We start from the raw sequence: 13,341 nt of genomic DNA on the forward strand, positions 1-13,341 counted from the left end.
AAGGATGGTACGTGTATGGAATGAGCTGCCAGAGGAAGTGGTGGAGGCTGGCACAATTGCAACATTTAAGAGGCATTTGGATGGGTATATGAATAGGAATGGTTTGGAAAGATATGGGCCGGGTGCTGGCAGGTGGGATGAGATTGGGTTGGGTTATCTGGTCAGCATGGACAGGTTGGACCAAAGGGTCTGTTTCCATGCCGTACATCTCTATGAGTCTATGACCAATTGCTTGTTGTACTCTGCAAAACAAACACAGGATAAGACAGGGAATAATTTGATTTGAATAATTCAGATAATCTATCTTGCTTTTATCCTCATTCTGCATCTGAAGTCTTGATTTATCTTTTCTCTTTTGTTAATGTTTTCTTGCATGGATCATTGTATGTGGCAAATTATTCTTGTTAATTTAACAAGGTTCAGAGGCCGTGGCATATAGTAAGTGCCAAACAACCACAGACCTTTCACATATTCACCACAAGGTTGGCAGGAGTTGAACAGAAAGCCGAGAGTTGAACCCAGGACCCAGAGACTGCAGTCTTCATTACAGGATTGCAGAGAAGGTGCAGAAAGGCCATAATTGAACAAAATATATAGTACTTTCTCTTCGAGTCATCTTCCATTTGGCAGCCAACTAAACAGACAGCTCCAGCCATCAACTGGGAGTCACAAAATCGCTGCTGTGGATGCTTCGGGTCACCTCATGCCAATTAGTTATGCAAGGGTGAGGGGTGGTTTTCAGATGCTGCTATCAGAAGTGGGAAGGGAGGGAGAAAGGCCATGGTAGGGAAGGGGGGAGTGAGCCTGCAGTCGGGGGGGGGGGGGGGGGGGGCTGCAAGTTGAAAAAAAAACCTGCAGGTCAACCTGGGGGAGCTCAAAGGTTGCTTTGATAATGCAGCGCTCTTGTTTCTTCAGGTTTCGAAAGGGTTTCAAAAATAAAATTCCTTGCTTATCCAGTCAGCATCTCTGTGTTCCCTTATACTGCTGAGTTTCCCAAAAGCAGTCAAACTCACACTAAAGCAGCAAATATATAAAATTTTCCAAAAGTACTATCGAGGAACTTCGTCAAATATGGTCATGAAATATGGTCATGTACCTCTCCAGAGAGGTACATCAGGATACTCTGATATCCTCCACCACAAAAAGCCAATACCACATTATGTTCCCTGCATTTAACTCTGCAGGGTCACCTTCTTCTCCCAGGTGGTGGGTAGGAGGGTGTGTCATTAATACTGAAAGCAATAAGATCTACTCGTCAGTACAATAGTTCACATAGTTTTACTGGGGCCATTTCCCAGGCTCCCTGAGTATTATATGCTGTCAATTTTATGTCTGGGTCTGGAAGATTTAATAGTGAAGCCCAGAAGCACCACCTAAGTATTATGTCATATGGACTTATATGGAAACCAACTTAAGAACCGGGAGGAGTAAGATCTGGGTCCTCCGCATATCTTCTGTAACGATAAGTGGAATTTTATAAGGACCTAAATGATGTGGATAATAGTGAGAAATGTGTCTGGATTGCAACAGATATCTGGTGAGGCCTCTCTCAGTGTCGGGAACAACTCATTGTATCTTTTGACTAAGTTCCAGTCATCAAAACAAAACCCAGCAGGGAAAAACAAGCCTCCTATTGGGTGGATTACTAATTGTGAACAACCATAATAACTGCACGTTCATCTTAATATGTAGCTTCCTATCCTACCGCTTTGCATAAGCAAACTAAGAATTTTACACATGGAAGACTGGAGATTTCACCTTATCGCTAGCTGCAAACAGCCTCAACATTGGTGAAAATGCAACAGCATCTCAGTGCATGATCCACACAGACACCATCACACACACCCCTCATCTATGAGCATTGATATCCAATAATTGTCAACACCCTGGGATCCTCATGACACCCCTCCAAACCACTCACTGGGCGCTTAGGTAGCACAGGCTCACATTGCAGGCTGCACCAGCAACTGGCATTGAGAGGTTGTCATAAGGACACTTTCTGCCCAGGGATGGGCATCCATTGGAGTAGGCTGTACATAAGGGCTGCTTGCTTGCTCTTTTAGCACCTACCTGGATGGTCACAGCATCCCTGCCTTGGCAATCAGCATAGCCACACAACTACCAGGCAGCTTGCCTTATTGGTCAACAGCCCTCTGTGAAATGGCATACATCTTGCTGCTTGGCATTGTGCTATGATACACTGCATGCATGGTCAGCAAGCAACCTCATCTCTAAATCTCAGGGAATAATCCTCATCAAAATCAATAGAGATGCCTATCAGTCAGAGGATCCCAGCACTAAGGGCACCCTCTGATACTAGTACAAAGGATTGGCTGTAGTTAGGCAACTGGTCAGGGTGTTCTTGGTCAGGAGATCTGTGTCTTTACAGTCTGGGGAATGGGTCACAATTGTCCTATGGCTCCACATGAGCTCGTATAGATTTTAGGGCTATTATAGGAGCGGCCTTCTAAAGATGACACAAGTGTTGGAGATACCAATCTTTCGGCAGATACCTGCTGTCTGGTGAGCTCTGCAGCTCGTACAACATCGAATTGGAATTGGGCAACAGTGGTGCCAAGGGGCTAGGGTAAGCTTGACAAGACATGGTGAGAGATGCCCTTCAGAGAGAAACGCTCCATGAAATTCAATGAGATAGGCATTTGTCCAAAAAAATTCAGTGCTATACCTATCATATCTATAACTTGGAGTTAACATACAATAAATTTGTTCAATTTAAAAGCCTCTTCCAATTAGACTACACTAGATCAAACAAGCCTTACAAATCGCTACACTGAGAAAGGATGATTCCAACAAACCCACCAGATCATGATATGTAGATTTGTTCAGCTACACATACAATAATCAGGATTAAGGCGCTTCCAACCAATTCTAACCTGTCATCCACTGGGCAGACTGCAGTCAACCATTTTGAAACACGATTTAAATGCTATCATGCCAGGTTCAGGTTGACAGAAGTGCAACTCAATTTTAGCATTCAGATCAGCCTGGAGCTTTGATCACTTTCCCCAGTGTTTGAATGCTGAATTCATGCTGTTAATCAGCACACAGGTGATGAGGTGCCTGAGGTGGCAGTGGTCTCACCCCAATCATGTAGAGTCATATTTCTTATCACCAAGCAATGGATTACTTGAGCATAAAATCATTACGGCTGTTTCTAGGGAAGTGAACATTCAGGAACATATTGTGAAAGATATACTTGTGGTCCAGGCAGTGTAATGGGTGTTCACACAACTAACCCCTGAGATGGCAGGACTGTCTTATGAGGAGAGATTGAGGAAACTGAGAGTGTGTTCTCTAGGGTTTCACAAAATGAGAGGCAATCGCATTGAAAATTGCACAAATTTCTTTACAGGCCTTGACAGGCTGGATGCAGATGGGATGTTTTTTCTGGCTAATGAATCTGGAGTTAGGTGACACCATCTCAGAGAATAGAACATTTATGAATCAGACAAGGAGAAATGTCTCCACTCAGAGATCCAAACAAGCTCAATCATTGATCAGGTTCAACACAATCATTTTCAGGAGACTAATTCAAGGGATACGGAGATAGTGCAGGCATGTAGCATTGAGGTAGATGATCAGCCATAATCTAACTACATTGCAGAACAGGCTTGACAGGTTACGTGACCTAGTCTCGTTCCGATATGAATGACAGAATTTGGTGAAAAGTTTCCCTTTCATGTAGATAATGGCAATTATAAAGGCAACATTTTTGGACAATCAAGAAATTTTGCACCATCAAAAAATTTACAACACTGTAAAATTGCACTGCCCAGTCATGCTGCTATTGATTGTAAATGGGAAAGGAATTGAAATTACTTACTCCAACAAATAATACCTCTCCTATTCATTGAAAAGATCTGTTCCTGTGATAAGTTCTGCAGCTTTCTGCATTAATCAGGGACTGACTGCTTTTTCCACTAATACAAAACTGCTTATCACCATCACCCTTGGTAGTTAATCTGAGATAGATTTTCAATTCTCAACTCCAAACAGTCCTGTGTTCATCTCTTCAACTTACCACGCATATTCCTATTTGTCAATATGTTCTGAAGCATCCTTTTCATCTTTACTATTGGTTGTTTTCCTTCCATCTGTCCTTCTAACACTGTTTTCAGCAACTCAGCAACTTTGTCCTATCGAAATTATTTGTCCTTTTATATTGGCTTGAATCAAATTGTTCTTTCTGTATCATTGTCAATTGTTCCTCATTACTATTCTCATCTATTCATTGTGCTTGCTCAATGTTTGTCCAAACCCGTGCCTCAAAGCTGTCTGGAAGTCTGACTTCTTTTCTCTGCTTTCATGTTTCAGCTCCACATCACACAATCATCCAAATCAAACATTTCCCTCATCTTTTCCTTAGATTTTTGAACCAGCAATTGGGTGCTGTACACCACATGCCAAACTAGTTTAATTCACAGCTCCTTCTTTTCTTCAAGAAAATAAATGTTGGAAAAGAATTCTCTGGAGAAATCCACTGCCTCTTGGGTCAAAGAGCATCCAGGAAAATGGCAAGGAGATTGGCAGCAACAAGTCATAATGTGCTAAAAGCTGTTGTGAATATGTCAAATGCTTGGCTCTGCAAATTCTCCCCTACTTTATCCCCAGCACACTGCATGGCTGTCTTTTGCTAGAAAAAATAGAAAAGCACAAATGAGGTAGGACAGAAATAGGGCAGAAAAGAGCATGAGGAGAAAGTGAGGACTGCAGATGCTGGAGACCAGAGTTGAAAAGTGTGGTGCTGGAAAAGCGCAGCAGGCCAGGTCCAGCACCACACTTTTCAACCCCAGAAAACAGCATGATGCAATTTTCGCTGCTTTTGAGCATTTCCAGTAGTAAAAATGAACAGATGCTGGTGTGAGCTTCAGACATGATACCAAAAAATAGGACAAATAAAATGCTGGGTGATCATCTGTCACAATAAAAATCTGTCCAATTTTGGAATTGAGAAATCCAGGCTAATGTATCCACTTCTCTTGGCATAGCAAATTAGCGAGCAGGCAAGTCATCTATGCAGCTCAATTAAACTCAGGAATTTTCTGATCACTGCTGATGGAACCAAACATCTGACCTTAATGTAGCATTCCAGGTGAAGAACTTTGTAATTTGAATGCTTCAAATGTATAGAGCCAATACATCTCTAGCTTGTCTTAGACGTACAGCTAACCAATGTGCAATTAGCTGTCAAGTGTGTGTATGTTTTGCTGCAGTGAACACATTACAAAATCTTTAAAAATATGTATGATTAAGATTCATAATCATACATAGCCAAAATTAAGTGTTCTATATTAATTTACATGTATATTAATATTTTTAAGTTGCATTATCTTCAAAAAGCATTGATTAGCCATAGTTAACTGTGGCTCATTTGACCCGAGTAACACACTGATGCCTCATTAGAGTAAGTGTGAATTAATTTGTGCACAATCCAGAGTGTGAAACATTATGCTGACAATCATTTAGGGATGGTTAATATGGCATACTTGCATGAGCTGGAAGCTACAAAAATTAATACACACGAGTATTCTTTGTAAGCAAAAAGACAATGTACATGTAGTGCACCTGTTTCAGTGTAACAGTTGGTCACAACCAAAATCTGGTTCATTTCTCAGGGTAATGCCATGACCATTCAGAGTTAACCTGTCTTATTTAAAATTTAAACAAAGCTTGGCAGTTAACTGCCAGTCATCATTAGCCATTGCATTCCCTATGACAAAACCTAGAACAATTAGCATTCACCTATCAATGATTCTGCACTGTCCTCTCTCACTCATTTTCTCTTTATTTATTTTTCTCTTGTAAATTGCCGTGATGAATGTAAGATGGAAAGCTTCAACTTTTCTTTAAAATCAGCAATACTAAACAGTGGAAGTTGACCACAAGGTGTATCATATCCAAACCCAATCCTGTTTTCACCAGACACCAGCAATGATCCATTTAGTTTTGTTTTTACAAAAGATATTGAATGTTAGTGAACATTAGTGAACGATGTGATGAAATCCTACATAGCCAAGTCAGAATCTGTTAAAGCAGAGAAGAAAAGCTTGGGGCTTCTGGTTGGTCAGGCTTTGTAAAGAAGGTTAGTATTTTCATCCTTCTGATTATCAAATAAAACTACACACTCCATACTTTTTCTCATCCCATGCCTGACCATGTCAACCCTGTCAAGGGACACAACCCACAGCCTCACCTCTGTGGATTTAAATATTCATAGATTACAAAAAATGTAATTTTGCAATAGTCATTGTGAGGCATGTAAAAATGATCCAGTGCTCACAAAAAAAAGCCACAATAGATTTTGCTTGTTTGTTTTTTTTTCTCTCCAGTAGAGCTGGGAGTAATGCACAAGTGCAGAAGACAGCTGAAGTGTGAATCCTTTGTGTGGCACCTCGTCCTTTTGCTACCAAAGTCAGAAATATCATGTCAGCCTTAAACAATATTTATTAATAATCAATTGTCTTTTATTCCTTTAATTTATTCATTGTGGAACTTACTACTCTTAATTCCTAGATTATGACAATCAGTTCTTTAAACAAGAATATACTTCAATAATTGACTGAACTAAATGACTATGTGACTCACTTGAAATCTAAATTTAGCCAAATCTAAATCTTGCTATTTTAGGAATGCACTGATATTAGCACTCTTCTCTATACAGTTTATTTTTCTTTTTATGCATTCACAGGATAAGGACTTCACTGGATAGGTTAGCATTTAATACCAATCCTTAAATGCACAGCAGGCAGTTAAGAGTCAACCACATTGGTGAAGGTCTGGTGTCACATGTATGCCAGACTGGGTAAGGATGGCAGTTTCCTTATTAGGCACTGGTAAACCAGATTGTTTTTCCCTGAAAATGAACAATAGATTCATGGTCGGCATTAGACTGATGTTTATTGAATTCAAATTCCGCCATCTGCCATGGCAGGATTCAAACACAGGCCCCAGAACATTACCTGGGATAATACCACAAGGCCATTGCACCCCCCTCCCCCACCTCATTACATATCAACACCGAGATTGGCACTGTTCTCCTTGAGTCGAGTGGTATGTGTGATGATTGCAGCACAGCACATAGATTTGCATTGTTACTCACTGGGTAATAGTATTTGTAATTACTTTTAACATATTTGTGAGTAATGGTTCATTTTCAATGGGTGCATTCGAAGAGGTGAATTGTGACAGGAGTATTGTCAAGGGGGAACTGTGTTGTTCAACAGAGAGCATCAGTTTTCAATTTGCGTTTTGATTGTGTCTCATTATTTTCTGCATCTCTCATGTCCACATAGTAATCTGTCAGGGTCCAAGGTTATGTATGACAAAGGTTACAGTGATGAATTCAGATTCTTAAAAAAAGGAAGGCTGAAGCATAAACACAATCAAGGATTGATTGGGCCAAATGAAAAACTCCTATACCATTGATCCTTTGTAACACCACCTGAGACTAACTAACATATTAATTAGTTTGCTTGTCAGCTTATTAACTCCCATGAAAAATGACAAATTGTCATTGACCCAAAGCTCCTTAACCATGTCTAGGTGATCAGTAAACACTTTACATTCTCCTACAGTCTTGTAAATATGTTTATCTTGTTCCAAGTTGTCTACAGTTACCAAAAAAATGTTCAACACTACGAATTGTTGCACAGATACTTCTGTTTGGCAGATCTATTCAAGATTATAGTTCATTGCACCAGAAAGGAAATAGAGTCAGGTAAGTTGGATCTGTAATAATTAGAAACATAATACATGTACACTGTAATTTAACCAAGGGCAATATTTAAGTAGACTAAAAAGGTCTCTTGCCCTATCATAAGACTATTGGAAATGGGAGCAAGAGTAAGCTTTTCAACTCATTGAGCCTTTGTCACTACAGAAGGTCACGGTTTGTGGCTCCCACTTTCCTGTCTATCTCACAGAACTCTCAGCTTCCTTGTTGATCAAATTCAGTCTAGATCAGTCTTGTGTATGCTTAATGACCCAACCTCTGGTGCCACAAAGGAAAAGACTATTGACCGTCTCAGAGAAGAAATTATATCTCATGTTCAGTTTAAGTGGAGGGCACAGGTGGTGGCATGTTGTTAGCATGTACTTATGTTTCAATAAGATCATCTTTTGTTCTTCTAAGGTCAATGCATTTAGGCTCAGCTTGCTCAAACGTACTTTGTGTGATAATATCACCATTATGGAATCAGTGACCTTCTCTGAACTGCTTCCAATACAAGCATGTGCCTCTTAAGTAAAGGGAAAAAAACCTGTCCTCTGCAGTTATTATCAACACTTCCTTATTTTTCAATTTCATTCCCTTTGAACAAAGGCCAAGATATCTTTGCTTTCCCAATTTACTTGCTGTACCTGCATGCTAACTTTATGTGATTCATGCAGAAAGACAACCCCAGATTGTCCTCTAGTGCAACATTTTGCCGTTTATCACCTTTTTAAATAATATTCTGATTTTCTGTTCTTCAAACAAATTTGCTTCCTGGAAAGTATCAACAAAATTTTTCATCAAACCAAGCTTTAGGTGATAATCACTTTATACATAATTAAGTGTTGAGCAAAAAATTAAAGACTAATGACTTACAGACAGAATTCTTGTGATCACTGTCCTTACTGGGAAGCATTTTGACTCCTCTGGACTTCAGCTCAATGGCCTTTTTCACTATTGGGGGAAAAAGAACAGCTAAGATGAAAAAAAATACTGAACTGTAAAAGCAAAGTATGATTACACAAAATGGAAGCCATTTCAAATAGTTAAGTGCTATTCAGTGCAGCTACAAGCAAACATGGCTTATTATAGTCTTGTCACAATAATGGTCAAATGTGGACTATCAATTTTCAACTCTTATCCTCTGATGTTAAATCCTGAGCTCTTTCATGTCCTAAATTGGTTTCACAAAAGTGAAAACACTGACTTAAGATGACTGCAGTAGTCACCTGAGCAGCTTGAGTTAAACTCATGAAAACAATGCGAAATAAACAAAGACAGTTTGAGCCAAAATTAACTGTTTATCAAACGATACCAAAACTGAAATAGGAATCACTGAAGAAATTCAGCACATCTCACATCTGTGGAGAAAAAGCAGAGTTATCATGTTGTGTCCAAAATGTTCTCAGATATGAAGAAACCTTTATCTCCCAATTTTTACTTATGCCTTCCTGGATGTTTAAGGTATTGGAATTGAAGTCACTTGCATGTTATCCAGCTTGAAAAACAACAATGATGCTAGGGGAGGGAATGCACAAGTGAATTTCATTTCAGGAACTCTGCTTTAGGGCAGACAAAGCAGAGAAGGAAAATGGATTTCTGACACAAAACAGGAAGACTCTTCCTGTCTGCCTCCCTCAGCCTCTGAAAACACAATGCTTGGTGATAAGATATATTGCAATTCTATAGACTTACTACTGTCTGGGTGAAGAAATAGCACCACCATTTAGGATTGAAATGGGAAGAAATCTCTTCCCCCTTCCCAACCACCCCTAGAGAATGGCAAACTTGTGTAATTTATTACCACAGCAAGTGGCTGACGCCAAAACACGCCAAATCAATTTTGATTTGATTTATTGTTACCGCATACTGAAATGCAGTTAAAAATGTTGTTTTGAGTGCTATATAGGCAGAGTGCAAGGAATTAAGGGCTAGGGGGAGAGTACAGGTAAGTGGAGTTGAAATGCCTGTCAGCCATGATTAAATGGGCCGAATGACCTTACTTCCATTCCTATGTCTTATGGTCTTATGGTACCATACAAAGTGCATCAGGGTAGCAGAGCAGAGTGCAGAATACAGTGTTACAGCCACAGGGGAGGTGCAGAGAGAGAGAGAGAGATCAACAACATTAACATTTTAGAGGTCCGTTCAAAGGTCTGATAACTGCGGGGAAGAAGCTGTTCTTGAATCCGTTAGTACGTGTATTCAAAGTTTTATATATGCTGCCCGATGGAAGAAGGTGGAAGACAGTATCACTAAGGTGGGAAGAGTCTTTGATTATGTGGTTTCTTTCCCGAGACAGTGGGAAGTATAGATGAAGCCAATGGATGGAAGACTGGTGGCAGGCCAAAGAGATCAAAGCATAATAGGGAAAAGCAAAAACAGGCTATTCAGTTGGTTGATCAGCCATGGCCACAAGGAACAGAGCAGCAGGCTCAAAAAGCTGAATGGTCTTCCCTCCTCTTGTTTTCTATGCTTCTAAGGATAAGCATCTGACCATAAGGATCATGAGGATACAAGGCATCCGTTCAACCATTATAGTATCAGGTTCCAATTATCACTTCAAGAACTTTCAGAACTTTTTAAAACCTTTTTGGACCAAATACTTCACACTTCTTAAACATTACACGTGTATTTAGAATAAATTTTACAAAATCTCTGGAGCGTGGAAGCAAGCCATTCGGCCCATTAAGTCAACACTATTCCACTTAGGTCCACCTCCCAATGATACCCCCTTAACCCTGCATTTCTCATGGCCAACCCACCAAACCTACACATCCTTGGAGACAAGTGGGCAATTTAGCATGGTCAATCCACCTGCCTGCACATGTTGGACTGTAGGAGGAAACCGAAGCACCCAGAGGAAACCCACGCAGAGACAGGGAGAATGTGCAAACTGCACACAGGCAGTCACCTGAGGATGTAATCAAACCCGGGTCCCTGCCACTTTGAGTTGCTTATTCCCCTCTTGGGATTTGTCATAAAATTTGTCTTTCTTTCACACAGGAAAAGTTTTTATCTAGCTCCTTTAGTTTGACCAATATTATATTTTCATTGAAGTGTGGTATCGCTGCAATGCGAAAAGGAATTTAAAATATTTGTTGCAACTAACTGAGGGCCTTAAAAAGTGGGGAGTCAGCTCATTATTAACATAACAATTTATGCAGGAGTATTTTTTGCCCTTTGAAAGCTACAAACATTTCCTATCTGTTGTTTGATTTTTCTAACTTGAATTTTTAATGGAACTATCTTGTTTTCACTGCGGCTAATTGCTTACAAGCTCATTTAAAATCAGCATTGCTTTTCATGTGTTTGGGTAATCTCAAGCCAAAATATTTGTTTCAAAACGACCATTCCAGAAATCTAATTGAGCTGGTTGTATTTTAATGCAATGTGGAAGAACATAACATTTAATTGTTCTTTCCACAATTTTCTCACATTAAGTTTTATTTATTTGTTCATGGGATGTGGATGTTACTGGCTTGGCCAGTATTTATTGTCCAATTCTAATTGCTCAGCCGGCAGTTAAGAGTCAACCATATTGCTGTGGTTCTGGAGTCACATCTAGGCCAGACCAGATAAGGACAAGAGACAAAAAAACTGCAGATGTTGTGTTTTTCCAGCTTCCTGCTTGTCTATTTTAGACCAGATGAGGACAGCAAGCTTCCTTCACTTAGTGAACCAGATGTTTTTTTTCAACAATTAGCAATGGGTTCATGGTCACCATTAGACTTTTAATTTCAGATTATTTAATTAAATTCAGATTCCACCACTTGGGGTGGCACAGTGGTTAGTACTGTTGCTTCACAGCCCCAGCGACCCAGGTTCGATTCCTCCCTTGGGCCACTGTCTCCCCGTGTCTGACTTGGTTTTCTCCAAGTGCTCCAGTTTCCTCATACAGTCTCAAGATATTCAGTTTAGGTGGATTCGTCATGTTAAATTACCTGGAGTGTCCAAGGATGTGCAGGCTAGGTGGATGAGCCATGGGAAGTGCAGGGTTAGAGGGGTAGGAAGGGGAGGGGTTGGGATGTTCTTTGGTGTAGACTTGATGGGCTGAATGGCCTGTTTCCACACTGTACAGCTTCTATGATTCCATGATCTGCTACAGCAGGATTCAAACTTGAACATCACCTGGGTCTACGGTTAATAGGCGAGTGATGAGACCACTACACCAGTGATGAGCTGATCACATCTGTGGAGAACAACTTGGAGTAGAAGGAATAATCTTTGAGTAAACTAGTTTTGTTTTGTCAAGATAAGTTTAGAATTTTATAACTGAGCATGGGTAAAAGCATAATCAAGTGAGTGAAACGTGCATAACTTGTGCCTAAAAGCAACATGGCAATTTGAAACCAAAGCAAAGATCCTGGAAACGCTCAGCAAGTCTGGTAGTGCCTGTGGAGAAAGAAACTTAATGCTTCAGGCTGATAATCTTTCATCAATCCCAACTCTGATCTTTAATATGAAACATAAGCACTGTTTCTCCAGACAAACTCTCAGAATTGCAGAATGTATCCAGAACTTTTGTTTCCTTTTAGTAAACATGGGCATATTTGTGCTCATCATGGAAGTGTGATCAATTACTTTCCATTTCAAGCAGAGTTGTATATTACCAGGTCAGGTAATACTGCAGCTAGATACAGAGGAAAGTTCCCATTACTCCAGCTCAAAACCAAGCTTTAACTCCACCCTCATAACATTCTCTTCTAATGATCAGCACAACATCTATTCCACTCAACAAGTCCTCCAGCAATCAGCTTATCCAATGAATTAGAAAAACGGGAATGAATTTGAAACATTTAAATGCTGTAAACTCACATTTACTAGGAACCAGGCCCCGAATGTCCAACCTTTTCATTAGGTAGATTACCGTACTCAGGGAGGCCAGCAAATAAATTTCAGAAATACAAGGTTTGACAAAAGAAGAAACACAAAATTTAGAGAAACAAATCAAGTCCAAAGCAATGAATCATCAGTTTAAGTGAGGAATTTACAAAAATGGCTTTTCTCTTCCTCTCTCTCTCTAAATCTCAGAACCCAGCTCTGCTATTTTCACCACCTCCATCAGGGCTTGGGAATGAGAGAGCCTCGTCTTGCCTGACTCAATGCATGACTTGGAACTTCATATGTTGTCACATCCACTTGACAGATATCTTGTGCCTTGCAATTTTCTTCACCACCAACCTCCAAGGCCAGCAGATATTCCTACCATGCAGATGTTGGGCCTTCTCACAGTTCCTCACTCTCACAATCTCTCCCACATTCGTTGCCGAGAGGCTCATTGGTGAGAAATGGCCTCTGATTGGAGGAACATCTCCTTGCACCATCTTCCACTTGTGTTTCCACAATTTGGAACACTATGGCAGGCAAGATAAGATCCCTTGATTGGGGCATCAGTTATTTGTTACACAAGCCTTAGATAGACTGAGATGGTCTAAATTTATTAGACAATGAACCTTTGTTGTCAAGGGCAGAGGCATTTCCAACCACTAGGCTTGAATTTGAACTCAGTTTGCCAAGGTAAAATTTAAGTCACAATCCAATCAAAAACCCTGGGCCCTCAGAGCATTTTATTAAAAAAATCAGATTTTGAACACTTTCAGGTCAAG

At 40.1% G+C, this 13,341-nt stretch overlaps 1 protein-coding gene across 1 annotated transcript in view; it reads right to left on the minus strand.

Moving 5' to 3' along the window:
- Positions 1-13,341, minus strand: part of LOC132835936 (CUB and sushi domain-containing protein 1-like) — a 2,426,762-nt gene that overhangs the window by 889,712 nt on the left and 1,523,709 nt on the right. Inside the window, exon 7 of the mRNA XM_060855058.1 lies at positions 8,609-8,686. Coding sequence (XP_060711041.1) covers positions 8,609-8,686 — 78 coding nt within the window. The remainder of the gene's footprint in view (positions 1-8,608; positions 8,687-13,341) is intronic.

This window comes from Hemiscyllium ocellatum, chromosome 3, assembly GCF_020745735.1.
Source record: "Hemiscyllium ocellatum isolate sHemOce1 chromosome 3, sHemOce1.pat.X.cur, whole genome shotgun sequence".
NCBI classification, from domain to species: Eukaryota; Metazoa; Chordata; class Chondrichthyes; order Orectolobiformes; family Hemiscylliidae; genus Hemiscyllium; species Hemiscyllium ocellatum.